Genomic DNA, 26,996 nt, shown 5'->3' with positions numbered 1-26,996 from the left:
TTTATCAAACAAATATCTAATTTTAACAATACGTACGAACAAATATAGGGATGATCCTAAGATACAAAAATATCAGATCTGAAAATATTAAATATGATACCTTGCTAAATATTAGTCCTTGCCACTAATATTATGAACCATATTACATATTACAACATATTGAATAAAAATAAGAATACTGGTACAATCAGAACAGATGAATACATTGTTTGTCCGGTAAGGCAAGCGTAAACGTACCAGCACAATGAAAAAAGCATTGCTTGCCAAGCCAAGTGAATAGCGTATAAACTGAAAAAAAAAGTAATAATAATAATATAGTTTCATAACCTCCATATGATACTCACATAGTATCCTTCCCTCTAGCTACTGTGAGAGTTTTTATAGGATCTTTGTTCAAAAATATTCTAGCTCCTAATGTTAAATCACTGAAATAACTTATCCAATTCAGTTTACTGATATCTAAATTGAAATCAGTTTGATCATCTTTGTTAAGCCAACCCTGTAAAATTAAAGAGACTCATGAAAATATGTTTCTACTCCTCGACTAAAGGTCAACGAAGCCGTGAAACGTGAGAAATCTGCCTATATGCAATTTGTGCTTGACAAAAATAAAAATAACGTTAAGACGATGTGGCGCTATCTCAGCGACTGGGGTGCATGCACGAAATCGACTCTCAAAACGAATAATATTCCTTTAGAACTCCGTGAGCCTGATTTACTTAACAATTATTTTTTGAATGTTGCCGTTAATACCTCCGTAAATGCGGAACTACTATCATTCTATAATAATAACCTTCTGGGAAGTAACTTGAAATTCTCATTTACTGAAATAACTAGTGATCATGTCTGGGATGCTCTGAAATCTCTGAAATCGCAGGCATTGGGTTTAGATAATATTAGTCTGAAAATGATAACAATTGTGTTGCCTTTCTGCATAGAGGAAGTAAAACACATTTTCAATGAATTTTTGGGAACAGGTACATTTCCTGAATTGTGGAAAATTGCCAATGTCATTCCGATACCTAAAATATCCACACCTAAAAGTTTTAATGATATTCGTCCCATATGCATCTTACCTACATTTTCCGAACTTTTTGATAAAATACTTTCTCTACAGATCAGGCAATACCTGGATTTCAATAGTATCTTACCAGAAGAACAGTCTGGCTTTCGTTCGAAACATCGTACACATATGGCTCTATTGAAAGTCATAAATGATATATGTACTTATGGTGATAAATCTATACCGTCGATCCTAGTTCTCCTGGATCAAAGCAAAGCCTTCGATCTTGTCAATTTTCAGCTTCTTCTGGCGAAATTAAAATTCATAGGGTTTCAAGAAAGAGCTTTGGAATTAATGAATAGGTATATCCGAGGTCGATCACAAAGAGTAACGCTTGATAATAGCCTGCTATGCTCAACCCTTAAAGAGACTATTTCTGGAGTACCCCAAGGTAGTATTCTTGGGCTCTTATTATTTGTAATTTTCATTTTTGATTTTCCATCATGTTCAAACTTTTGTCAAGTTCACCTATATGCCGACGATTTTCAATTATATTCACCTTGCGATTTGACATATAGAAAACCATGTGAGCATTATTAACGAAGATCTTCAAAACACTCAAGTTTATTCTGAAAAACATGGCTTGCGTATCAACCCAAACAAAACTGTTGCAATCTGCTTAGGCCCTCAGAGACAGACTTCTCAGATCAAACAACATAGTCTCAGAATGAATCAAACGGACATTGAATGGGTTGATTCAACGAAAAATTTCGGATTGATTATCGATCAAAACTTGAACTTCAATGACCATGTCCAAAATATATTTAAAATAGCGTTCTTCAAACTGAAATTACTTCAAAAATTTAAATATCAACTATCAACCGAAATGAAACTTAAACTAGTCAAATCCCTCATCTATCCACATATAGAATACTGCGCTCCAGTGTATTATAATTTTCTACCGGAATATAATCGACAAAAGTTGCAACGCATTCAAAATTCTTGTATTCGTTTTGTTTGCTGTGTACCTTATAGAGAGCACATTACTCCTTTTCTGATAGGATTGAGAGAATTGAACATAAAGTGTAGAATGGAATATCTGATCACAATATTTCTTTTTGAACTCATCAAAAACAAAATACCCCTGTATTTATTAGAGCTTATAGTACGTCGTTCTAATATCCGTAGCATCAATACCAGGTTCAATAATTTCAACATTCCAAGCCATGTTACATCTAAATACGAAGGATGCATTTCCTATCTGGCACCGTTATTTTTGAACAGGATAATTCCTCTCCTGAATTCATCTTTATATGAAGTGAAACATCATTTGAAATCAACTTTGTTGACCAGCATGGAGTAATGTATTATAGTGTAGTGTTTTCCTTTACTTTTCTGCAAACTGAGATGTATTTATCATATTCTTTCTTTTAATTTTGCCGCTGAAGAAAATTGAATTATATTAGGTAATTACCTTATTGCTCATTAATGTTATTTGTATTACTTAGCAGGAGGGGTGGAAGATAGCCATTGGCTAACCCTTACCTTTTGTGTGTAATTTATGCACAATAAAGCTATTATTATTATTATTATTATTAAAGGTGGAATTCTGGTGGGTTATTTCCAGAGAGATTTCACAAAGAGATAACAACAAAGAAATAGTGTATGAGAGTTGTTATTTTTTTCAAGTCACTTAAATCATTTTTGGGTGTTTTAGCTTGAAATTAGCCTTTTTTGTGAAAATACAATTATCTGGTATACAGTAACACTGTATTGTGAGAAACTGTTGTATAGTGAAACATTTGTTGTGGTTTTATAAACTGTTCAACGAAAATCTGAGGATAAAGTATTATTTGAATACGTTATGGGTTTTCATCTAGTATCGGCCAATTCCATTACATCAACAATCATCTAAATTTATTATCCTGACTAGGATTGACCCCAACTGATTTGGATAATTGAAGTCCAACTGTAAAATCAACTTTACCACTACAACATATATCACAATTAAAACAGAATCATATTATTTTGTTAAGAAAAAAAAAGAAATCAATTTTGTATTCCATTGATTTAATTTTACTAGGTAAACTATTGTATCCAAATTCAGTTTTTGTTTTTGCAATTTTCTAATTGATTGATTGCCTTTTATCATGATTATGATACTACCTAACAAGAGTATTATTTCTTTATATTTTTTATTGAAAAGGAAGCCTGTATTTTAACTAATGGGTAAAGATCTAAGAGATTTCTTGGCTATATATCTCGGTACAATCAATTTGCTGAGACTTCAGGGGTTTTCAAATAGTGTTTCCAGTGTACCATATTAAAATTTAATATTTGAAAGATACAAATGATATATTTTTTTTAAAAAACTACACCTCACAATTTGATCTCCACAAACTTTATTTGAAAAATATATCACAACATATTTTGCTAGCACAGTAGTTTTTTCAAGTTATTTATACTTCAAGTTGTTCTTACATTAAAATTTATATACTGAGATAATCATAAACGAGACTACCTCCATATTAATATAAATATTTATGTAAGAACATCTTGAAGTATAAATTACTTGAAAAAGCTACTGTGCTAGCGAAACATGTGATATATTTTTCAAATAAAGTTTGTGGAGATCAAATCGTGAGGGGTAGTTTTTACTATGGATCTTCATCAAGTAACGGCCGAATCAATTAGAAAAAAAAAAGAAAAAGCTAATGTATTTTACCATCATTAATATTTTTATATATTATTTGAACTCATGTAAACAATTGAAACTGAATTTCAAAATAAAAATATAGTTATGAGTTTCATTTAATGTTTATATTTATATTTACCTGCAATGCAGTAGTTTTGGTTGCGGAAAATTTCCATTCTGAAAAAATGAATTTCTCCAACATATCAAGTGAAGAATTTACATTTCTGTGTAGTTTCATCAAACTAAAAAATGAATAAAAGTATATGACTGTAACTTTATCACAGTATTATTCAGCAATAATACTTACATAGGACGACCTCCAGTGAGACGGGTAACAGTATCCAAAATTATAGCAGGAAAGAAATGGACAAACAATGCCGATATTTTGAACCAAGTTAATGATGGAATAAATTTCAGATATGGATACCAAACTGCATTCTTCAGAGGATACTGATGTAAGTAGTCATTGATTTTGTGTTCCACTAATCCCCAACGGAATGAATTTCTTGTACTTGATGTTGCATGGTAAACTGCCACATTAGGAGGTTTTGTTTGACCTAAAGAAGATAAAATACGATGAGTTGTTCAAATCAGCATAAAGAGAAAACAACTCTGGCACCTGGCAAAATGAACCAGATTGCCCCACTCTTTCAGAATGAGCAATAAAATTTCATTATTTTTTTATAAAAAATGGATAAATAGTACTTTGAATATTTACATCCCAGAAATATATAGAAAGAGAATAATCATCAACCACTATACATAATGGCATTTTTCCAAGCAAAAAACCTTATTAACAAATTTACATGAGACAAAGAGCATATGTAGTTGACAAGGAGTTCCACATGTGTCCTCACATCTAATATTATATGCACATAAATTATTACTTCAATCGATTTATAAGTGTCTGATTAATTACTCTATAAATACATTTTCATTATTCATGTAATTAAATATGTAAACCATATTTGTATGTGTTGGATTATGTAAAAAAAACACTTAGCTCATTGTTTTGTAGAATTTTTTCCCAAATTACAATTAGATATTTGAAAATGCATAGAAAGTATGTAGGTAGATTTTTGAAAATTAATTGAAAGTATGTATCAATTCTATCAATTTTATCAAGAGAATCATCATCAATGATTAAACTTCTACAATTTGGTATCCACCTTTTTCTAATTGGAATTGATTCAATAAGTAATCTTGTTTAACAGATCTTAAAATTTGTTACTCTATTGATATCAAGTTACATATCTTCAGCATGGGTGCTAGAATATAATAGAATGTTATCATTTGTGAAAATATTTTGTTAATAGACTTGATAAATTTAGACTATTGAATTGTGCATAGGACCTAAAACCGATCCTTGTGGCATTCCACACTACCACATCACATATTGTCTTATTTCTTCTGAATATAACTTCAAAGGAGTGTATACCTTATTTTTGAAACTGATTTCTAGTATAAATGACTTTGGGTTTTTTAGAATTCTTTTGTAACAAAATGATCTCCTATACATCTTCTTTCAAATCCTTCAGTTTCCATCAGAACTTATGGGACACTCTCTATAAAAAAGTTTGGACAATGAACTGTCATTACATGTTCAATTGTAATATATTTTTCTGAGAAAAAATATGTGAGATTGTTCGGCCTGTGAATTTCAATAATAGGTTTTTATTTTTATCAAAATTTCATTGTTGATCACGTTCCAGGTTAATTTTCCAAAAGAAATTTGGACTGTATTACTCATTAGAAAAATTTTATTGTAATATCTGTAGGCAAGAGATATCAATTTATCAATTTATTTGCTTAATAATAACATAAATATGCATCTAGAAAGTATATAATCGTGTTTTGAACTAACCTACATAAAAACCGGCTGCTAATAAGTTGTTTACAACAATATCAACTGGTATGTAGTCATAAATTATATCTGTTCTGGTAGGCAATCTTCGGATTACTCCTTTTGCTGCACCCATAAAAAATCCTTGAGGTCCATTTTTACTAATTGTCCACCCAGGTACAGGCTCTTTTAGAGATCCAACTACTGCAGAGCAAAAAATTACATTAAAAACGCATTTTCTTATTCTTTAGTGAGGAAGTGATTCAGGTGAATATTTTCATTGAAATGAAGCTTTAATACTGAAGTTAAGTAAACTCTGTAAGGTAAAGTAAAGGTAAAGGTAAAGTTGATCCATGAGTTGAATGAAGAGTACTCTGAAAATATCTGATCACATAAGTAAAAAAATTGCCATGGAGATCAATAAACACCAATACATAAATATGTTGCTATGGAGACCTCAGAACCAGCAAAGTTTGAAAAAATTCCCTAATTCAAAGTTCATTATTTGTTTGTTAATGCTAGCAACCATGAATAAATAAAACTTAATAATTCAATATCTTCATCAGCACTTTTTGCACATTTTTGGATAAATAATGAAAACCACTGAAAGCTTGCTCCACAAAAAACTCCAGTAATGAATAATTCTTTGTGAAACTTGTGTGACAACTGTTAAGGTGTGAATCAACAGATGCAATTTAAACGTATTATATCTGAAGGCAGTGGCAAACATTTAATGGATTCTCAATGTTTAATTCTTTATATAGAATTTGTATGAAAAGAAAACCAATTATTTGTTTTTTAAATACATGCAAATATTCAATTTGTCAGAATCCCTGCTAATATTATAAATGCGAATGTAAGTTTTTTTTTATTACGGTTTCACGCGAAAACTACTCAGCCGATCATCATGAAATATTGTACACTCCTTGGAGGTATTAGAAGTAACATAGGATACTTTTTATTAAAAAAAAAAATTTATGAAAGATGAAAAAACTTGGCAAATTGACTTGGCTGTCACAACAATAGGTGGTTCTTTTGAAATATCTCGCTTGCATTTAGGCAGTTATTTCTATTAAGCACTTTTCTTGGTTGTTCACATTTTGTTTTCAAGCAGGGAGCCGGGGTAGGTTGCTAGTATTAATTAAATATCACCTTTAATCACATGTGGATTTTCTATACTCCAGTAATGACAGTTGCAGTGACTTATTCAAGATATATTCCTTGGGTAAGAGGTCTAATATGTATAATCCCTATATTGAATGAACAATTTATATTGATACTGTAAGTGCAAAAGGTCGTACATAGAAATTTGTACTTTACATGAGAACATAAAAACTGATTATAATTTTATTTCCATCTACTGTTTCCACAAAATGAAATATTATATGATAAATTAATTGTTATGCTTTCCAATGACAATGATTTTTACATATGAACTTTTGCACTGACACTCTTGATATGTGTCATACGAAAATAAAACAGCCGAAGGGAAGGGGGAAATTGCCCCCTTTGTACCCCTTCCTGTCCACGACCCTGAACAGTTGTCTCTTTTTACGTTAACCATAAAAAGGAGTCTCATCATTAAAATGAACCAGTTGTGAGAATTCAATATGATTAATATGGGATTAATATTTATGTATAGATATTGGCATGCATGAATAATAACAGGATCCTTAATTTCTTCAACATTGTTTAAGCAAATTATTTTCTAGTGAAGTTTTTGAATCAGCAAGCAGCTGATACATAATCAGGTACTTATGGGATAAAATAAAATTATAGTGCTAATAATATTTTTTCATATTCTATTATGACATTTAATGATATAAAAACAAAAAAAATTTGAATGAAATTGCTGTCATCAATTACTCAGTCGATTTTGATTTTTGAGTTTGATGTTTTGATCTGCATGACATCCATTTATTTATTTATACTCACTCATGCTAGGTCGAACTATAGCACAGGGAAATATCTTTTCACATTTTTGAACTTCAAGTTCAGCCAAGTGTTTGGTTATAGTGTATGTATTTGGATGATCTCCCAATATTCGAGGAGTTTCTGTTATCAATTCTTCAGGGCTGAGTTTGTTAACCAGACCTATTATTTCTTCAGCAGCTTTTGATAAGGGATAAACAATCTTGAAAAAAAAATAACAGCATGTGACAATCAAGAATATTGATTACATCTGTATTATAAAACAGATTTTCTATCAGAAATTTATTGATAACAGACGTTAACTACACAAGATGAACAACTACAATTTTCACGTGAAATATTACAATAGACTATTCCTAAATTTGCGAAGAATATTTTGAAATGAACAGTAAAATAATAAGGACATTTTTAAATTTGAAAATTAATTAATTACGTTCCATTTGCAGTGGAAGTGGAAGATCTAGCAAATTAGTCTCACCTGGAACATCGGAAAAGGTTTACGCAAAGCTAGACTATTTTCATAAACTTGTCGAAGGATCCGTGAAATTCAATGTTCATATGAACCTAACCTAACCTAATATATTTTTACAAAGAGTTTTTATTATAGTTTTTTTCATCCTTCCTCTGGAAGTTTCCCAACCAAAATACTGATTGTAGATTATATATTTGCTACATAAAAAATTCATACCTCATCAGCTTCTTTTCTCCAAGCATTGACATAAGCACTACTGACGTGTACGAAAGCTGCTAGATTTCTACATTCTTTGGCCAAATCGATTACTCTTCTCGTTCCTAACAAATTGATGTCTACCGTAGTTTTAAGGGTATCACCGAAATCTAAAGTGGCAGCTGAATGAAATATGACATTTACGTTTTCTGTCAGAATATGTTGATCCGCTGGTGAAATTCCCAATTTGTCCTGACTCACATCACCAGCTATTGCTTTCACCTTTGAGAATATCTGAAAATATTGGCCAACTTTGCTATATTTGTTTGATTTAAATATAATTGCTACCTTAAAAATTACAAAACCGGGTTATGAGAATTATATTAGATTGTAACAGACTAGCTCCAAAAAATTTAATGTCAGAAATACTAAACTGAAAAACGAATTTACTTTCTAACTAATACTTGTATTTTTGGTGAATGACTTATCACCAACTTATTTAAATGAGTATGATATGCAAGGGTGGGATATATACCTAAATTGGTACGACCAATCAGCATTACATCCTTCCTGTTGGAAGGACTTGAAAGGATACTGGACGGACACATCAGGAGGGTGACATTATATGCATCCCATCTGAATAACCACCAGTATGGTTATAAAACGGGCAAATCGACATAGTTAGCATTGAACAACCTTGTAGAGAAAATTTCCCAATTCCTTGACAACAAGAAGATTGCGGTTGCTGTATTTCTCGATATTGAAGGAGCATTTGATAATGCACTACCTAAATTTATAGGATCATCTCTGGTTAGGAAAGGTACAGAATCGACCATAATCGGCTGGATTTATGCCATGCTGGTGGCCATTAGGTTCAAGTCACCCGAAGCTGACCTCAAGGTGGGGTATTATCTCCCCTTCTGTGGTCGCTCCTGATAGATAATCTGCTTGATGCCCTCGATAGAAGAAAAGTAGATCTGCACGCTTATGCAGATTACCTTTGCATCTTGGCAAGATCTACGTCGGGAAGCGTAGCTTGTAATATCCTCCAAAGTAAGATGGACATTATTCACAGTTGGGGTCTGAGGGAGCAGATGTCTGTCAACCCCAGTAAAACTGTGATAATCCCCTTCACCAGGAGGAGAAAATTGGAATATTTAACGCCACTTTCCCTCAATGGTGAGGTCATTCCATTTGGAACGAAGGTAAAATATCTTGGCATTGTCCTTGATATAAAACTCACCTGAAGTGCTCACTTGGAAAAGCCAGACTGTCCCTATGGACAATGCGAAGGATTTGTGGTAAAACTTGGGGTTTAGGTCCCAAACAAATCCATTGGATTTATGTGATGATTGTCAGATCAATGATCACTTATAGTGCAATTGCCTGGTGAACGAAGGTTTTACAGAAAACGGCCCAGGCGAAGCTCTCTGGCTTACAGAGACAGGCCTGTCTGGCTTATCAGTGGTGCCATCAGTACCACACCGTCAGCGGCCATGGAGATCCTTCTAGATCTACCTCCTCTCCACATTTTTCTGGAGAGGTTAGGTGGACTGCATATAGACTTGTGCACATTGCCAATTGCACAAATCAATTTAATGCAGAGTACAACAGACTGTCACTGGAAGTCACATCATTCTGAAAATGACCTCTGACTTTATGCCTCCAACTGTCAACTACGATCTGTCTTATAAAGTACTGTTTGCGAGTAGAGAGGATTGGATCCTCTGGGAGAAAGAAATATTAAGAGCAGATAGTTGTTGGTTCACATATGGATCAAAAACACATCTGGTGCTGGTGTTTTCAGTCGCAAACCCAGGACAGATATCAACCTGCCTAGGAACCTATGCGACTGTATTTCAAGGGAAATTTAGGCTACTGAATTGTATTCGGAGAGATTGGAAGAATCCAACCTCATACACAAGTCAATAAAAATATTCTCGGACAGTCAACATGCGTTGGAAGCTCTTGGCTCCTTCCGAGCAACGTCTAAATTGGTGGCAAATTGCCAAAAACTACTCTCCTCGATAGGAAGTCTCAACAGATTGTCTCTAGTCTGAAAGGCAATGAGGCTGCTGACCTCCTTGCAAAGGAGGGTGCGGCAAGCAGCTTTATCGGACCAAAACCTGTCATGGCATCGCTTTAGGCTTTTCCAAACAAACATTGAACTGTCACTGTCATTTGAATCATCATATGCAGAGACTCGGAGTGTCAGAAGTCAGAGTGTGTCACCTCTGTTTGGAAAATGATGAAACAGAAGAGCACCTACTTTGTGCCTGCTCCGCTGGGGACCGAATCAGGTTTTCAGAATTTGGTAGAGCCATACTCTTACCATCTGACCTGAAAGACCACTCACCATACAAACTAATCGGCTTCGTTAAGAAGCTGGGTTTATTTGGTCAAGTATGAATAGGTGTGAGCCACAATAAACCCTTGCGGGTCGAATAGATCCACCCACTTTTGACCTAACCTAACCTATGTTATTTATAATAATCAAATCCATAACTACTTTACAAACAGACGACAGAGTGCATACAATTAGTCAGGTTAGGTCGTTTGATATGAAAACTATTATTACAAAGGTTATCAACAGTTGATTCGAATATTTAAAAAATATTTATAGCCTGCTTTATTTCAAACACAATTTACCTGAACACAATTATGAAAAAACAAATATAAGTAAAATATTTACTAATTAGTCAGCCATGTAGATCAATTTTGAAATTTTGGTAACCAACGCTTTTCACTTATCAATTCATATTTTTTAAGCTGGTGATTCTATTTTCAAATAAATAAACAAATAAAATATCGTTTTTATCATATCATAAATTGAGTCATTCTGAGCAGTGAAAGCTAGAGGATTGATATTTGTTTCCACTTTGAAAATAATAATATCACCTAAGAAAGGGATGCTATCGATTTCAATGAGCTATTTTGAGTGATTCTGAAAGAATCACCCATCCAAATGAGAACTACTTCTAGTGATACTTTTATTATAGAGACTGAGCCCATTATTATTGAGTGGCGTTCCTAACGGCTTAATGATTTTTGGTTAGACATTTAATGTTTTTCAAAAGAAGCACTAGACTAAAAGTTTAGTGTAACTAGATATATCATTAATTTTCTCAATGCAAGTTAATTTTTTTCAATCTTATTAGAAACCAATGAATTAACTTTATTATAGAGGAGTTGTTCAATGGTAGTATCAAGTTTGGTGAGTTACTTTATTCAGTGAAATGCACATGTGCAACTGTCTCCCATTCCAAATTTTAGATATTCAAGCATAATCTATATATCAGGCCCAGAGTAAATCTAGTTATTTAATTATTCTGCTCCTATGATAAAGCACAGTTATAAAAAATGTTTTTCATGAAAACATAATAAAATCTTCAACCTACCTCGTCAACAGTCTTATCCTTCAAAATAGTTTCAAAAACTTGATTTTTTTTAATTTCCTCCAACCTCTCAGCGATTTCTTTACCTCTTTTTGGTCTCATTAGGATGTAAATGTCTCCATGATCTGGAATCGTCCTCAAGATTTTTTCCAAGAGACATAATCCTACAAATCCGCTGCCTCCCGTTATAAAAATACTCTTTCCAGAGTAGAAACTTCTAAGGCCATTTTCTGATGACATTTCCCTGCAACATAATGTTTCATCCCAATTTACAAATGAAGTTATTTAGTGTGTCGTAAATTTAAAATATAATTTTATTCAAGTACACTTTTAATATAAATAAAAATCTGAAATGTCTCAACATAAAGAAGAACAAACTGGTTAGGTTTTGAATCCACTTCGCTTGCCATTTTATGTAAATATTCTTCCCGACATAAATACCATATATCTAGGACATAAATAAAGTTGAATAAAATATCTGAAATTATCTTATTCATCGATTTTTTATTTTCCAAAGGTATTTCAAGGATAATCACATTTGGAGGTTGATGATAATATTGCAGCATGTATTATTCATGAAAATTGATTAAAAATATTAAGCGATATAATAAAAACTTGATACTTTTTTGAAACATAGGAATATGCACCAAACTATCATTGTCTGTGCACATGTTATACAGGGTGTTCCAAATTAAGTTTGCACTATTGCCACTATTGCACTATGATCTTCTCAATGACGAAAACAAAAAAAAATTGACAGTCGCGTTTTCAAAATATTTCATAAAATTATATTTTTTTGAATGAAATACCCTATATTTTATCATGCATTTTGATTCGTGAAAACATTGTCAACAACAAATCGCATACCATCTTTCTTCCTAAAGTTGAAAATGAACAACTTACGTGGAAATATTCATTTATTTCACTAGTACAAAAAATTTTTTGTTTTGACAACTAAAAGGATTGTCCAAACACCCAATTAAGGTACTCAAGACAATATTTTGTTACTACTCGTAACAGCAAAAAGAAAAAATTGCGCTATATTTCAATCTCAAAGCCATTCAACTAGCCGTATTTATTTTGTGAATCAAAATATGTCTGCTATAACGATAACTTTGCAGCCGTTTTTGTACAGAACAGAAAATACTTGAGCATCATATTAATGCGGTTGAAAAAAAAAGTTTGATTCGATAAAATAGAATTATTATGAGTAATCAAGTGGCCTTGAAACTTTGTTGAAATACTATTTGTCAAATATTTTCAAGTATATCATGACAATGTCATAAATTATGGTAACTGTCAACTACTGTATTTTTCGAAATGCCGTTTTCCCATCAAGAAAAATGTGATATGTTAGAATCATACTTGGTTTGCCAGAAAAATAGCACTCCACGATCGTGAATTACCTAATCGACCTAACAATGGAAACATTTTTGAGAAGAGAATTAAAAAACGTTTTGTAATATCTGAAGAAACAGAAATTGGCGTTCTAGCCTACTTTAAGGTAAATCAAAATAATTCCATCAGAGATTTATCTAGAGAAATAGTCGTTTCACCATCTGTTATTCAACGAATTCTGAAGAAACGTAAGATTTCTCCTTATAAGTTAAGACCAGTCGGTGGTTTATGAATGAATGCAGACAAGATCCAAACTTTTATAATAGAAATATTATATGGAGCAATGAAGCTAATTTTTCAAATTGTGAAACTTTTTTTTCGAAAAGTTTCAATGAAGTTTAACTTCGGCACTTGTTTGTGATTTAAATTTAACTTAAAATGATGCGGCCAACTGCGACCCACTGACGTTCAGTGTTTGTCTAATACAACTTTTTTTTTGAAAAAAATTGAAAAAGTGCATTTCTAGATCGAATTTAACAAAAAGTTAATTGAAAAAATTGTGTCTACGGCAATTTTATATCAACATGCCAAATTTTATGCAACTAGGATAAAGTTAACGTTTTGCTTATTTTTGACAGATATCCCCTTTATTTTAAAAAACAAGTTCGGTTAATTGTCATCAATTCATGTAAACATAACAAACTCATCGTGGAGTTTAACTTTTCTGATACATTTTTACTTATACGGAAATTTTTAGAGATAAATTAAAAATGTGCTCTAAAAATTTTAACATGACTGGTGCAAAGTTTCAATCACTTGGCTATTTTCTTAAACAAACCTTTGATTCCGAAAAAGCAGAGGCAACTAAAAAAAATGCAAATAATTTCGATAGAACTATTATTATTATTATAAATTTTAAATAAAAATAATATTATAGAAAATACAAATGGGTACAAAAAATTACTTATTGATCTAAATGAGGTTGTCAAACACTTATAGCCTACATTTCAGTATGTCGTCCTCCACGTTCAATATAAATTATGGTCCTTCTACAGACATCTGTAACTGCATTTTTAATAAATCGGGGATTTATATTTGCACAGCACTCGCGAATGGTATTTTCCAGATGTTGTATGTCAGTGAATGGTCTACTTCGGTACACTTTTTGTTTCAGGTAACCCCACAAGAAAAAGTCTAAAGGCGTCAAGTCGGGTGATCTAGGTGGCCAATAATGTTTCCAGTTACGTACAATAACTTTGCCTCTGAACATTTGTTGGAGGGATTGTTTTACAGCAACCGTGTGATGAATTGGTGCGCCATCAAGCTGATACCATAGGTCGTATTTAATATTTAAAGGCATATCATCTAAAACTTCACTAACCTCATTATTTAAAAGGTTGAGATAACCGACGGATGATAAATTTTCCCTGAAGAAAAATGGCCCAATTATTTGGTCGTTAAGTATCCCACACCATACATTAGTTTTAACGGAATACTGATCACCACATTCAACTGTGAAATTGGGATTTTCTTGGGCCCACCATCGGCAATTTTGAGAACATACTGTTCCATTTGAAGAGAACGTTGCCTCATCTGTCCATAAAATTTTATACGGAAACTTTAAATTTTCTTCTCCTTCTCCTTGAAACCAGAATGCAAACACCAAACGGACATCAAAATCTCGTTATTTTAATGCAGTGGTTCCCAAACTATGGGTCGCGACCCACCAGTGGGTTGCGGGATAAATTTGGGTGGATTGCCTTAAAGTAGCTGATGGGGTTTTCAACCACATATTTGTGTGAGAGGTCATTCTCCACTTTGGTATATTTAAAAAATAAATATAGAAATAGGCTCAGTCTGAAAAGTGACCTGCGTTTAAAGCTTTCAACTTTCAACCCAGATATAGAATCTCTTATAAATCATAAGCACCAGCTCCACAATTCGCGTTAATTTTTTAAATGTTTTGTATTTGTTCAGTTTTAAGATTCTGAATTGAACCTCTTTATCTCATCTTTATATCATCTTTACCATTTTCTTTTAGAGGTGTATTCCTCAGTAGTGAATTTTCACGATAATAATAATGAAAATATTAAGTAGTAATAATAATTATACTTAATATTATTCAATAGTTGTATAAAATTTGGCATATGGATATAAAATTGCCGTAGACACAACTTTTTCAAGTAACTTTTTGTTAAATTCGATCTAGAAATGCACTTTTTCAATTTTTTTCAAAAAAAAAAGTTGTATAAGACAAACACTGAACGTCAGTGGGTCGCAGTTGACCGCATCCTCGATTGAAGACAAAATGAGAAAAACCAAGAAATTACTTGATAAAAATAGCTGCGTAAACGCAAGTGAAACATAAGTGGAACCACCTATTGGTGTGACACCCAAGTCAACTTGCCAAGTTTTTATGTCAGTGTTGGTGGTTTGACCTATCAACCTGCCCGGTACTGACGATGCCCAATAGACTGAAAAAGCTGTCTACCGGTGGCTCTTAAATTGAAATCAATATGTGAGTGATCAAAAAGTACTTATCTATTTATATTGATTTTCATGAAATTATTTTCCAGCAGCTTGACTGCATTAAACTTTCTAGATTTCATATCATTTCTAGAAACATGTGGATTCGTTTTCCGATGGCATTTCAGGTTAGCTTTCCAAATTTCTGCTACCGCAGTTGTCGGTTGATTGGTCAAACCACCAACACTGACATAAAAACTTGGCAAGTTGACTTGGGCGTCACACCAATAGGTGGTTCCACTAATGTTTAGCTTGCGTTTACGCAGCTATTTTTATCAAGTACTTTCTTGGTTTTTATCATTTTGTCTTCAATCGAGGACCGCCTGCCCGGTACTGACGATGCCCAATAGGCTGAAACAGCTGTCTATCGGTGGCTCTTGAATTGAAATCAATATGAGAGTGATCAAAAAGTACTTGACTATTTATTTTGATTTTCATGGAATTATTTTCCAGCAGCTTGACTGCATAAATCATTCTTACATTAATATATATATATATATATATATATATATATATATATATATATATATATATATATATATATATATATAATATTAATAATAGTATTTATTGGCAAAGATACATTGTTCAATGATACAAATTGTACGAGTCAATTTCCAAATAAATATAGAATTCCCACAGAAGGATATACCTGTGCGTGGGGTCTGCATATATATATATATATATATATATATATATATATATATATATATATATATATATATATATATATATATATATTTGAAGCTCTATGACTTCTATTTGATTATCTGCGAGCGCTTTCGACAGCTGGTCGAGCTGTCATCCTCTAGGCACTATTCTATCTGAACGTGTCATCCTGTTGTGTGTCCTTTTATACGGTCTGAACGCCTCAATACAGGTACTTCTGTGGCTTTAGGTAAATTTGCCTGTATTTGGATTACATCAGGCAAATTTACCTGATAATGAAGACTTAACATTTTATAGGAATGTAGGCTTTTACGGCTGGCGTCAATATTTTGGGTGGTTTGTGGGTTTTGCAGTGGTCTTTGGTTATAATCTCCAAACGTTTCGACTACAATTGCGGCAATCATCTTCAGTGAGGTGGTCAAAGTACTCTTCTTGATGTGTCAACTGACACTTGACACTTGTCAGTTGACACGTCAAGAAGAGTACTTCTATCACGCCACTGAAGATGAGTGCCGTAGGTCGAAAAGTTTGGAGATTATAACCAAAGAAGACCACGGAAAAACCGGAAACCATCCAAAACACTTTACATTTTGTCGAAAACTTTACTTATCGGTATTGATGAGGCTATCGAGAATAATAATTGCCAACTGGGGCAGGATCAGAAACCTCATTTTTCAATTTATCAATGATTTGATGATTAACGCAGTCGAACGTTGCTCAGATCGCAGAAGATCCCAATCCCAAGATTTTCAGAAAACTCATATTGGTTTCTCGATATTACTTTAGATGTAATCAGAATGGAATCCAAGATATTGAGGATAGGCATATCATAAAGCTTTTGAAAATACCAAAGTTACGGTGACTGTTCAGTATTTATTTGTATCAGTGGCATCTCAATGTTTATTAACGGGAATTACAATTTGAAATAATGGTAATAACGGTTTGATGGTGAGGTGAAAACCTTTTTTTCAGTAATATCTGCTACAAATGTACAATAACACTGGTTTTTCTATTTCGCTGTGATTTGATCTATCCATCAAAAGATGAAGTTTTTTGTTCTATAATCCATTCTGTGTTTCCGCAGGTTAAGATATTTTTCCATTACTCCATTATGGTTGCTGTGAGAAACGAGATTTGACGTCACATATGAGTGCTTGAATTCAGGTGCCTACCAGTAACACCCAACTAATATGAATTTCAATAATGAGGTTATAACGACTCATTTATTATTCTCCAGAAACATTTAAATCCAATAAAATTTACTAGTTATAACTAATTAATTTTAAATGAACAACTTAGCATTCTACAAAATTTGGGAAAAAGTCATATTGGATTTTCATATGAATATGCAATAAAAATATTTAATTTAGATGGGCAGGTATTACAAATACTGAACCAGATCAAAGGGATCAGAAGTAATTGGTAAATAATAGTTCAAAAACAGCGTAACTTTTGAAAACTCTCACGAGACTATGGAACACATATAAACATACCTACGTCTCATTCGGAATATTTTTTAAGGACAAAATACAAGCACTACAGAAAAATCCTTAAGGCGCTCTCAAAGCGATGCCTGTGCGAAAGTAAAGATTCACATTGAATTTGAATCGCTGAATCCATTTTGAAAAACGTTCTCAGGAAGTTTATTCCACATAAACGCAGTTCTCTATATGAAAGATTTCTTAAATAGTGAAGTTCGAGGTGTACTGAGTTGAACCTCAAAACGATGAGTAGCCACAGTCCGTCGCGTATTTCTGATATGTGGAATCAAATGTACCAAGTCACTTGAACACTTCTCTTCTTTGATGTTTCAAGCTATTAAGGTTGCATGTGATGTTCGCGTCTCCAATCAGGCGAATGGCTCTTTTCTGGATGGAATCCAACAACTTCAAGGTATGTATGGGGGCAGAGCTCCATATATGAGAACAATACTCCAAAGAAGGTCTGATCTGAGCTTTATAAAGCATCAAAAGTTGCAGAGGTGTGTACAGTTTTCTGGTTCGGAAGAGTGTTCATCAGGAATAGGATAATATAGGATAATAAGTATTAAAATATATTTTATCGATAATAATAATAATAATAATCTTGAAGTTCGGATCCCCTTCTCTGCATAATTCGTGACCATGAGAAAGCAGGACTTGGAGCATTTCTCTTTAGGGCAGCTGTCCGAGCCGATGATGAACTCGATTTAGTTTTCGACACTGAACGAGGTGACCACAACTCTGTCATCAAGTTGGAATCGGTTCAGCAAAAAGCTCATATAAAAGCCGCAGAGATCACCTCACTTCTGCGGAAACACAAGGATACGCCAATGCATGTAGTCTTCTTCAATAACATTGGAAACTTTGGCTTATCAAAGCGCCTGACTTTCGCTTTCCTCAGGTCGAGTGGGCTGAAGTCGGAAACTGAGGGGTTCGTCATGGCTTGCCAGGATGGTGTCTTCAACACATTGGTTTACCGCAGTCGCGTGAAGGGTTTAAAGGTTTCTGGCACAAGGTGCAGGGCCTTCCGCGAGGCGCTTGACACCCCAATGCATTTGCTATCAGCATTTCCAGCATATGTGGTTGTTACATGTGTCATTTATTTTATTATAATCTAATACAATTATATTAGGTGTTCCATGAGGAGCCGACAGGTGACAGAGAACTAACCTACAACCACGTGTGTATAATGAGCCTCAATAAAATAGGTAATAAGTTTAAATGAAGTTTGATTGGAGAGTAATAAAACTAAGAACATAACAGCGGTCTCGGCCTATATCCATCGACATAACTCGGCCCTAAGAGTGCTACATTACCATCTACAGCACTCTTACGGTATTGACGAGACACCTGTGTTGCCCTACGCTCCTGGGGATATTGAATCCGTTGTGGGAGACGAAAAGTGCCGAATTTATTGGAACTCTTCGTTCCCCACCCTCAGACTTATACAAGCTAATAAGCCTGATGTAGTCCTTCTCGACCACCAGAGCAAGACGATATTTGTCGTAGAGTTTTCAGCTTCCGACTGACTTTTGTGTATAAACCAGAAGAGATAGGTATAGGGAACCCTGATATAGTTTTGAAGGAAATCTACTTCTGCGTCAAATTACGCCACCAAATACGGGGTGTTCCATTCAACTTAAAGAAGTTATTTAATTAAATGTATGTCCAAATTTTGAGGCAATTTTTTTCGCCATTCGGAATAATATTGCATTAAAAATTTAATGTGGTAGTTAACTTTAACCTTTGAGCTGAGCAGCACATTCATGCACGAGCAGCTCGTTACAGTTACATGGTGTGTATTTTTAAATTTCTCGAAATTTCTCAGAAACGGTCAGTTTTAAGTATGGAAAATATAATAGTAACTCACCTTTATTTTTTTATAGTATCTAAAAATATAAAAAAGGGGTGTTTCATAAGAAAAACTATAACATTGCTATGTAACTTTTTTGGGAGTCACATATAACTGTGCTTACATTTTTTCCCTAACTCTCTTTATTTCTCGTAAAAATACCGAGGCGAATGTGGTGGGCCACCCTGTATATTTGCTTATATTCACTGTATATTAAGTAAAACCCATGCGCAAAAAATTTGTTTGTTGACTGGTTTTATTGACTAGGCGAAGATTCCATTCAATTTCAAGTTAGTTTTCTTTTCAAAGTATTTTTACAACATGAAGGTCATATAATTATATTAGAAATAACACTGATGGCATCCAATTATTTTTCTTTGAAGTAATTTGAACCATTAATGTGTAATTTTATCATTAGGGCATAAATATCGATCAAAACAACCATTTGAATATGGTCATTATATAAAGTTGATGATGGAGAAGTGATTAGTTTTCGTAAAAGTTTCCAGCGCTTAGGCAGTGCTGAGGGCCAACGATTTGTGAAATTAACATTTTTCACATATTATTGGTATCAGATGTATTAACTAACCTAAGCCAGTCAGCAATAACCGTTCTTGATTTTAGATTAAGAAGAGCTTCTTCCCATGCCCCTCGTGGTATCTTATTACTTTGTGTGAGATTTCCCCAGGAGGGAGTTGAAAATCTAATAAACAAAAAAAATATTTATTGATTATATTTTAAATATTAGTTATATAGGGGAAAGTGGGGTAATTGCGAACACCTAAGGAAGAACTGAAATTAAACAAAACCAGTTAAGATTATGAATGCTATTTATTACTAAAAGTTAACTAAAACGAATCAATCTTATGTTCTCTTACCCAACGTAGATAAATGTTCCATATAAAATAAAATATTAATACAAAAACAAAAAATTGTAGTCCGGGATTACCCCACAACACGTGGGGTAATTGCGAATGGTCTGTTGGGTAATTACGAACATAGTCTAATCAGAACAGAAATCACAAACAAAGGTTCGTGATGTACTTCCACCACTCGTACAGTTTTCGTGAGCCCATAAATTACATTTTTAGCATTTTATCCAGTCTTCATTAGGTGGATCTTCATACTTTTCATGACAAACTAGGCAATAATACTCGTTTTCCTTCCCATCTCCTTCATTGGCCTTTTTCTTTTTGCACGGTATGTCCTTTTCTTGAGCCTTTGTATGAATGCTGTCATCGGAAAATAATATAAGATTCTTCACTCCTTTTTTACCTTTAGTGGTACTTACAAACTTCTGACTCTCTTTTCTTTCAAGATATCTTTCATAGAGGTACTGGTACAAAACAAACAATAGGATATGAAATAAACTATATGAATTATACGGTGTGTAGGGGCCGGATGGCCGGGATTACCCCCCTAAAATCATCCGTCATTAGCCGACACACACAATACCACAAACCAATATTTTTATTTGAGGTTAGAATAGCGTGGTGCACGCGATTACTCCCTAAAAACATTGTTAAATGATACATTAATTCGAAAAAATAATGTGATAGTTCTCTGTAATACCTAAAATATTATACACCTATACAATTTTAGTAAAAAATATATATGAAATTGTTGATAAATCTTTACATAAACATACCTTGTAAAACGAGCGCATCGTCATTTCACCACTTATTGCACAGCACTAGGTCTGGGATAGACTCACGATTGCGTTACTCGGAATATCTTTCATTCTTTTCTATCATAGTAAAACATACACGTCCGCGATAACCCCGCGTCCGTGATTACCCCACCTTCCCCTAATTGTGATTGGGAAAGGATTTGGCTTTCTAGTTCTCCATTTCTATGCAGATGAATGTCGAAATCTTCCAAAGAAAGGAAAATAGCATTTAATTTCAAAATAAACAATTTACAAAGATATGTAGATAATGCAAAGAACTAACTTTCGGACATAAACTGAAAAAAATTCCTCTCGAAACAATTACTCTAATAAACATTGAATTACATGAAAGTGAAGTCATATATTGGTCAGACATCTAGAACATAAAATAGTCGCATTATCTCTCATGTGAGTGATAGTAGGAGACATTATGACAATAATATGGATTGTAGGATAAGACGAAAATTTTACATACTGAAAAGAAACCGTCGAATAGATACTTGGGTATGTCATATGCACCTCTCCGGAATGTTTATTAGTCCCCGAACTTTGCGACGAATCTTTCAAACGAAAGACACTGCACAGGTGCATGATGGTTTCATCACTTCAGCTTCCACCTACAAAGTGGTAAGTACACATGAGAGGCAAGGGGTATGATATTTTTCATCTGAACTTGGACACATCATATGCACCTCTCCGAAAATATATATATATATATATATATATATATATATATATATATATATATATATATATATAATCCATAATCCGACAACTACTATAATCCGCCGTTTTTTCGCAAGTTGATCCAATCTATAGACTCTCTGTAATCCGCCGTTATTGAACGAGTTTGGTTCGGTAATCCGCCGCCGCAATCACCTCCCTCTCTTTTTTTTCTGGAATGTTCTATACATCGCCGTTTAGTCTTAAACAACTATGTACTCGTTAGTCCGCCACTAGGAACAAAAACGAACGGTCGCGCGTCTTTCTTTCTTGTTGTTGATTAGCAAAAAAATGGCTTCTTCACCACAATCGCGATCTACTAAACGAAAGCACGAAACTTTAACTTTAATGGAAAAGATGGAAATCTTAAAGAAAGTGGATTTTGGTGTGCCTTTTACAGACATAGCAAATCAGTTTCATATTGGGCGGTCAACAGTTTACGATATTCGGAAGAACAGAAATAAGATCGAAAACTATGTCACTAACGCCGAGTCTGGAATAGGAAAACGCCAAACGATGAGAACTGGTGAATATCCACAGTTGGAAGAAACACTTTTTTTGTGGTTTTTACAAGAGCGTCAACGTCACACACCGATAACTGCTGAAGTGTTGCGACAGAAAGCACTCCAGTTCTATGAGAAAATTTATAAGAAAAATGATTTCAGAGCTAGTGAAGGATGGCTTACAAAATTTAAAGCAAGATTTGGAATCAGGTTGCTGTCCATAACTGGAGAGAAATTGTCCAGCAATGAGGCTGCTGTATCACCATTTCTTGAAGTTTTTATGAAAAAAATTGAAGAGCTTAATTTGGCGGCGGATCAAGTTTACAATGCCGATGAAACTGGCTTATTTTGGCGACTTTTACCACATAAAACGTATGTTCACAGAAGTGAAACGTCTGCTCCAGGCAGAAAAGTATCCAAGGAGTGGATAACCGTTATGCCTTGTTCAAATGCAAGTGGCAGTCATAAGTTGAAACTCTTAGTTATTGGAAAATCTAAAAAACCCTAGGCCATTCAAGAACATAAATCTCCCGGTTGTTTATATGAGTCAAAATAAAGCCTGGGTAACCAAAGATTTGTTTTACGACTGGTTTCATCATGTTTTCGTGCCTGAGGTGAAAAAATTTTTAAAGTCGCTAAATCTACCACAGAAAGCTCTTCTTGTGCTTGATAATGCTCCTGGACACGGCCCAAATGACGAATTATCATCTAGTGACGGATGTATAAAAACACTTTTCCTTTCTGCTAATTGTACGCCTCTGCTCCAACCAATGGATCAAAATGTGATACAAATGATGAAAAACAATTACAAAAAGAAGATTTTACTTAACGCCAAAGTCGAGAGGCAAACATTTCTGAAACTCTGAAAATGTTGAATATCAAAGATGCAGTTTTTACAGTTTCTGATGCCTGGGACGAAGTTGGAGAAAGAGCAATAAAATCATCATGGAAAAAATTGTGGCCTAGAATTTGTGAAGATGATGACACTTGGGAAGAAGAGGATCTAATTCCATTACAGGAATTGATACAGTTTGCAACAAATCCTAATGCAGGTTTAACACGTGAAAATGTTGAAAATTGGTTTGAAGAAAACCCAGAAATATATGAGACACATTTAACCGAAGATGAGCTTGTAAATGAATCATTTGACTCATCCTTTGATAGCTCATCAGACGAAATGTCGGTACATGTAGATTGCACTGTCAAATCAGAGGACGCTTTGGAAAGTGTTGACACTTGCATTAAATGGGCTCAGGAAAATGGAATGACATACGATATAGTTAGAAATTTACGTAAAATGCGTGATCAAGTAATTACGAAGATTTATTATGGCAAAAAACAGGCCAAAATAGACCAGTATTTTTCAAAACCTGAGTAATCAGTTACGTGTCGGTTTATTTTCTAATTTCAATTCATTTTTGTAAACCTACATACTAATACAAAATATATCTGCATATGAGTAAATATCTACATATGTTTTTTATTTTTTTGTTCCTAGACACTATAATCCGCCGTTTCCAGTAATCCGCCGATGGTCCGGATTTTATGGTGGCGGATTAGCGAGAGATTACTATATATATATATATATATATATATATATATATATATATATATATATATATATATATATATATATATATATATATATATATATATATATATATATATATATATATATATATATGTGGTGCGACATCCAATTCAACTTGCCAAGTTTTTATGTCAGTGTTGGTGGGTTGACCAATCAACCAATCAACCGACAACTGCGGTAGCAAAAATTTGGGAAGTCAACCTGGAATGCCACCTGGAATGCCATATATATATATATATATATATATATATATATATATATATATATATATATATATATATATATATATATATATATATATATATATATATATATAATATATATATATAATATATATATATAATATATATATATATATAGGGTGTTCCATCTCGGACGAGCCACCCCGTATATTTCTTATCCCATAGTGAGTGGAAAAATTTCCCGAAACACGTTGAATGATTTTGTTTGGGGGAAATCTTTTGAAGTATATTTTAGGCTTGAACAAGCAACCCCCTAATAGGGGCTAATACTTTATTTGAAAGGTTTTGGAAGCCTCTTTACGACGGTGTATGAAAAACGTAAAATTGATGAACCGTTTTCGCCAAAAATCAATTTTGCAACTCAAATGAGCCACCTAAAATAATTTGATTATTTTTATATGTACAAGCCCATTTTTATTAATCCCTTATTACAAACTTGAAAAATCTTCAAAAAATCACCTTGAAAAAATTGAATTGTTTTATTATCATGCTTACAATCAAAAAAATCAAATCTACGTGTTTAAATGAAATGTTCAAATTGTCCTCCATTGACTTCCATACAATAATACAATCTTGACTGAAAACCGTCTCTGACATGGTTCAGCATAACTGGAGTTATTTGACGACACTCATTCACAATTCTTTGGCGTAGTTCGTCCAAATTTTTAGGGTGAGTCACAAAAATCTTGGACTTGAGATGTTCCCACAAAAATAAGTCCAGAGGGTTCAGGTCAGGAGATCAGACAGGCCACTTCATAGGACCTCTTTTTCCAATCCAACGACAGAGGTCCAATTATATATATATATATATATATATATATATATATATATATATATATATATATATATATATATATATAGATTCTCACGGACAAAGTATGATTAGCTGTCACTATCTGTGTTAGCTCGACTACCCGACTACCTGTTTTGTTTGGCCCTATTACCTGAGCTGCCTCTGGTATTCTACCTCTATTGCTGAGAAAAACTCAGCACAGGACAAACCAGGTAGAATAACAGAGGCAGCTCAGGTAATAGTGCCAAATCAGGTAAATTGGAACATTCATCCCTATATAAAGTGAAACAGAGTTCGAACTAATTAGTCTAGTTGACATCACCAGAAAATGGCAAATGAGAAAAAGTAGTGAGAATAATCCTCATGGGGATAAAATACACAGAACACGGAGCGATATATACCTGGTGGCTCTTAAATTGAAATCAAATTGGGAATGATCAGAATAGTACTCATTTTCATCTTTTGAATTTCATGGAATTATTTTCCAGCAACTTGACTGCATTAACCTTTCTTGATTTTATTTCATTTCTAGAAACATGTGGATTCTTTTTTCTGATGACATTCCAGGAAAGCTTCCCAAATTTCTGCCAATGCAATTGTCAGTGTATTGGCCAAACCACCAACGCCGACATAAAAACTTGGCAAGCTAACTTGGATATCACACCATTAGATGGTTCCACTTATGTCTCACTTGCGTTTACGCAGTTATTTCTATCAAGTACTTTTCTTGGTTATTCACATTTTGTCTTCAATCGAGGACCGCCTGCCCAATAGGCTGATACAGCTGTCTACCGGTGGCTTTTAAATTGAAATCAAATTGGGAGTGATAAGAATAGTACTCATTTTTATTTTTTGAATTTAATGGAATTACTTTCCACCTTACCCCTAGCCTCTCGTGTGAACCTACGACTTTGTAGGAAAGTGTGGCAGAAAAACAACACCTAACCCAGCTAATGCTGCGCAGAGAGCCATCAGGCACCTGTGCAACGTCTTCCATTTGGAAGATTCGTCGCAAAGTAGAAATCGATTTCATTTGGTTGAATCGACCACTGATAGACAGTTTTCGGAGTACCTACCAAGCAGGTCATTTAAAAATTCATTCGAAAGTGACTATATTTCCATCAGTACTTCTGGAATTTGTTGTATAATCAAATTTTCGTATTAAAAAGCAATTTCTTGAGGTGCTGGGTGATATTTCAGTAGACAAACATTTCCAAGTCCGGACTGTGCAACTAATGTTAAGTGTTCTAGGACCGTCCGGAGAGGTAACCTGAATAATATAGTTAGTTCTGTACAGAAAAACGGTTGATTTGGAAAATAAAATATAAATTCATTTTTCAAAATATTCCTTGCAATTTTTGGAAATTCTGGGGGAGCACAAAATCAAGTAGTTTCATCATTTTCTAACCTTCCAAAAAATTCTAGGTTCGATGTTGAACAAGTACTCCCGATAAGTATAATAATAATAGGAGCAAATAGCTGATCTGAATACATATTTTTTCTGAATCTATTAGGACCCCAAATAACAGTCTAGTCAACTGTCTTGATGAATGACAGGTTTAAAATATATTGGAGTGTATGCTTAAGACATATTGAGGAACTATTGTTTTAATTTCATATAGGTGTGCATATTCATTATTTCCTTCTCTTAAAACATAACAAATGTAAGTACTTACGTTTCTTGTATATCCAAATGCACAATATTCAATTCACCGTTATACGTTTTTAGAACAAGATATCAAGGTACCTACACAGATTTTCAGTCCAGTTGCAGTATCTTTTACTGAATAAATCAACTTCTAGTTTAAACTCAGTTATGAATAATAAAGTGATAAAAATATAATGAGACAAAGGTGGGAAAATTATTTTGTACTTTGTTACTTCTTTTGGTAGTCCGGCTTACTGTCAACAGTGTCAACGTTAACCGTAAACTTCCAAAGGAAAAGGAATATCTTGTGTGCCATCAATCTTTGACAAGGTACAAGGTAGTGGGGCGGTGGCCTTTTGCTTTGCACTTTGCACCACTGTACAGATTTTATGTGTTTATCAACAAATACGCGAATCTGGCGAATAG

At 33.6% G+C, this 26,996-nt stretch overlaps 1 protein-coding gene across 2 annotated transcripts; it reads right to left on the bottom strand.

Annotated features, from left to right (window-relative positions):
• Window positions 1-26,996, bottom strand: LOC111505892 (putative fatty acyl-CoA reductase CG8306). 2 transcript variants are annotated; one of them, XM_074170665.1, is made up of 9 exons: window positions 26,599-26,996; window positions 11,539-11,779; window positions 8,162-8,434; window positions 7,477-7,675; window positions 5,563-5,745; window positions 4,006-4,255; window positions 3,838-3,940; window positions 345-499; window positions 1-288 (listed from the first exon to the last, which is right to left on the bottom strand). In XM_074170665.1, the coding sequence occupies exons 2-9, from the start codon at window positions 11,773-11,775 to the stop codon at window positions 150-152; spliced, it is 1,539 nt and encodes a 512-aa protein (XP_074026766.1). In that variant the 5' UTR covers window positions 11,776-11,779; window positions 26,599-26,996; the 3' UTR covers window positions 1-149. The 2 variants fall into 2 exon arrangements, with proteins under 2 accessions (XP_074026766.1, XP_074026765.1); XM_074170664.1 differs by lacking the exon at window positions 26,599-26,996 and adding an exon at window positions 21,546-21,676.

This window comes from Leptinotarsa decemlineata, unplaced genomic scaffold (assembly GCF_025532065.1).
Source record: "Leptinotarsa decemlineata unplaced genomic scaffold, Ldec_3_MD MMD2_P_RNA_scaffold_9, whole genome shotgun sequence".
Taxonomy (NCBI): domain Eukaryota; kingdom Metazoa; phylum Arthropoda; class Insecta; order Coleoptera; family Chrysomelidae; genus Leptinotarsa; species Leptinotarsa decemlineata.
Note: the sequence above shows the minus strand (reverse complement) of the source record. Positions and strands in the feature narration are given on the sequence as shown.

Excerpts from the sequence above, each read along its gene's own strand:
- LOC111505892 (XM_074170664.1), bottom strand. The coding sequence starts at position 21,661 with ATGCACCTGTGCAGTGTCTTTCGTTTGAAAGATTCGTCGCAAAGTTCG. Across the intron at positions 8,435-11,538 it reads AGGATAAGACTGTTGACGAG|ATATTCTCAAAGGTGAAAGC; the intron begins GTAGGTTGAAGA and ends CAATATTTTCAG. Across the intron at positions 7,676-8,161 it reads GGAGAAAAGAAGCTGATGAG|ATTGTTTATCCCTTATCAAA; the intron begins GTATGAATTTTT and ends TTTTTTTTCAAG.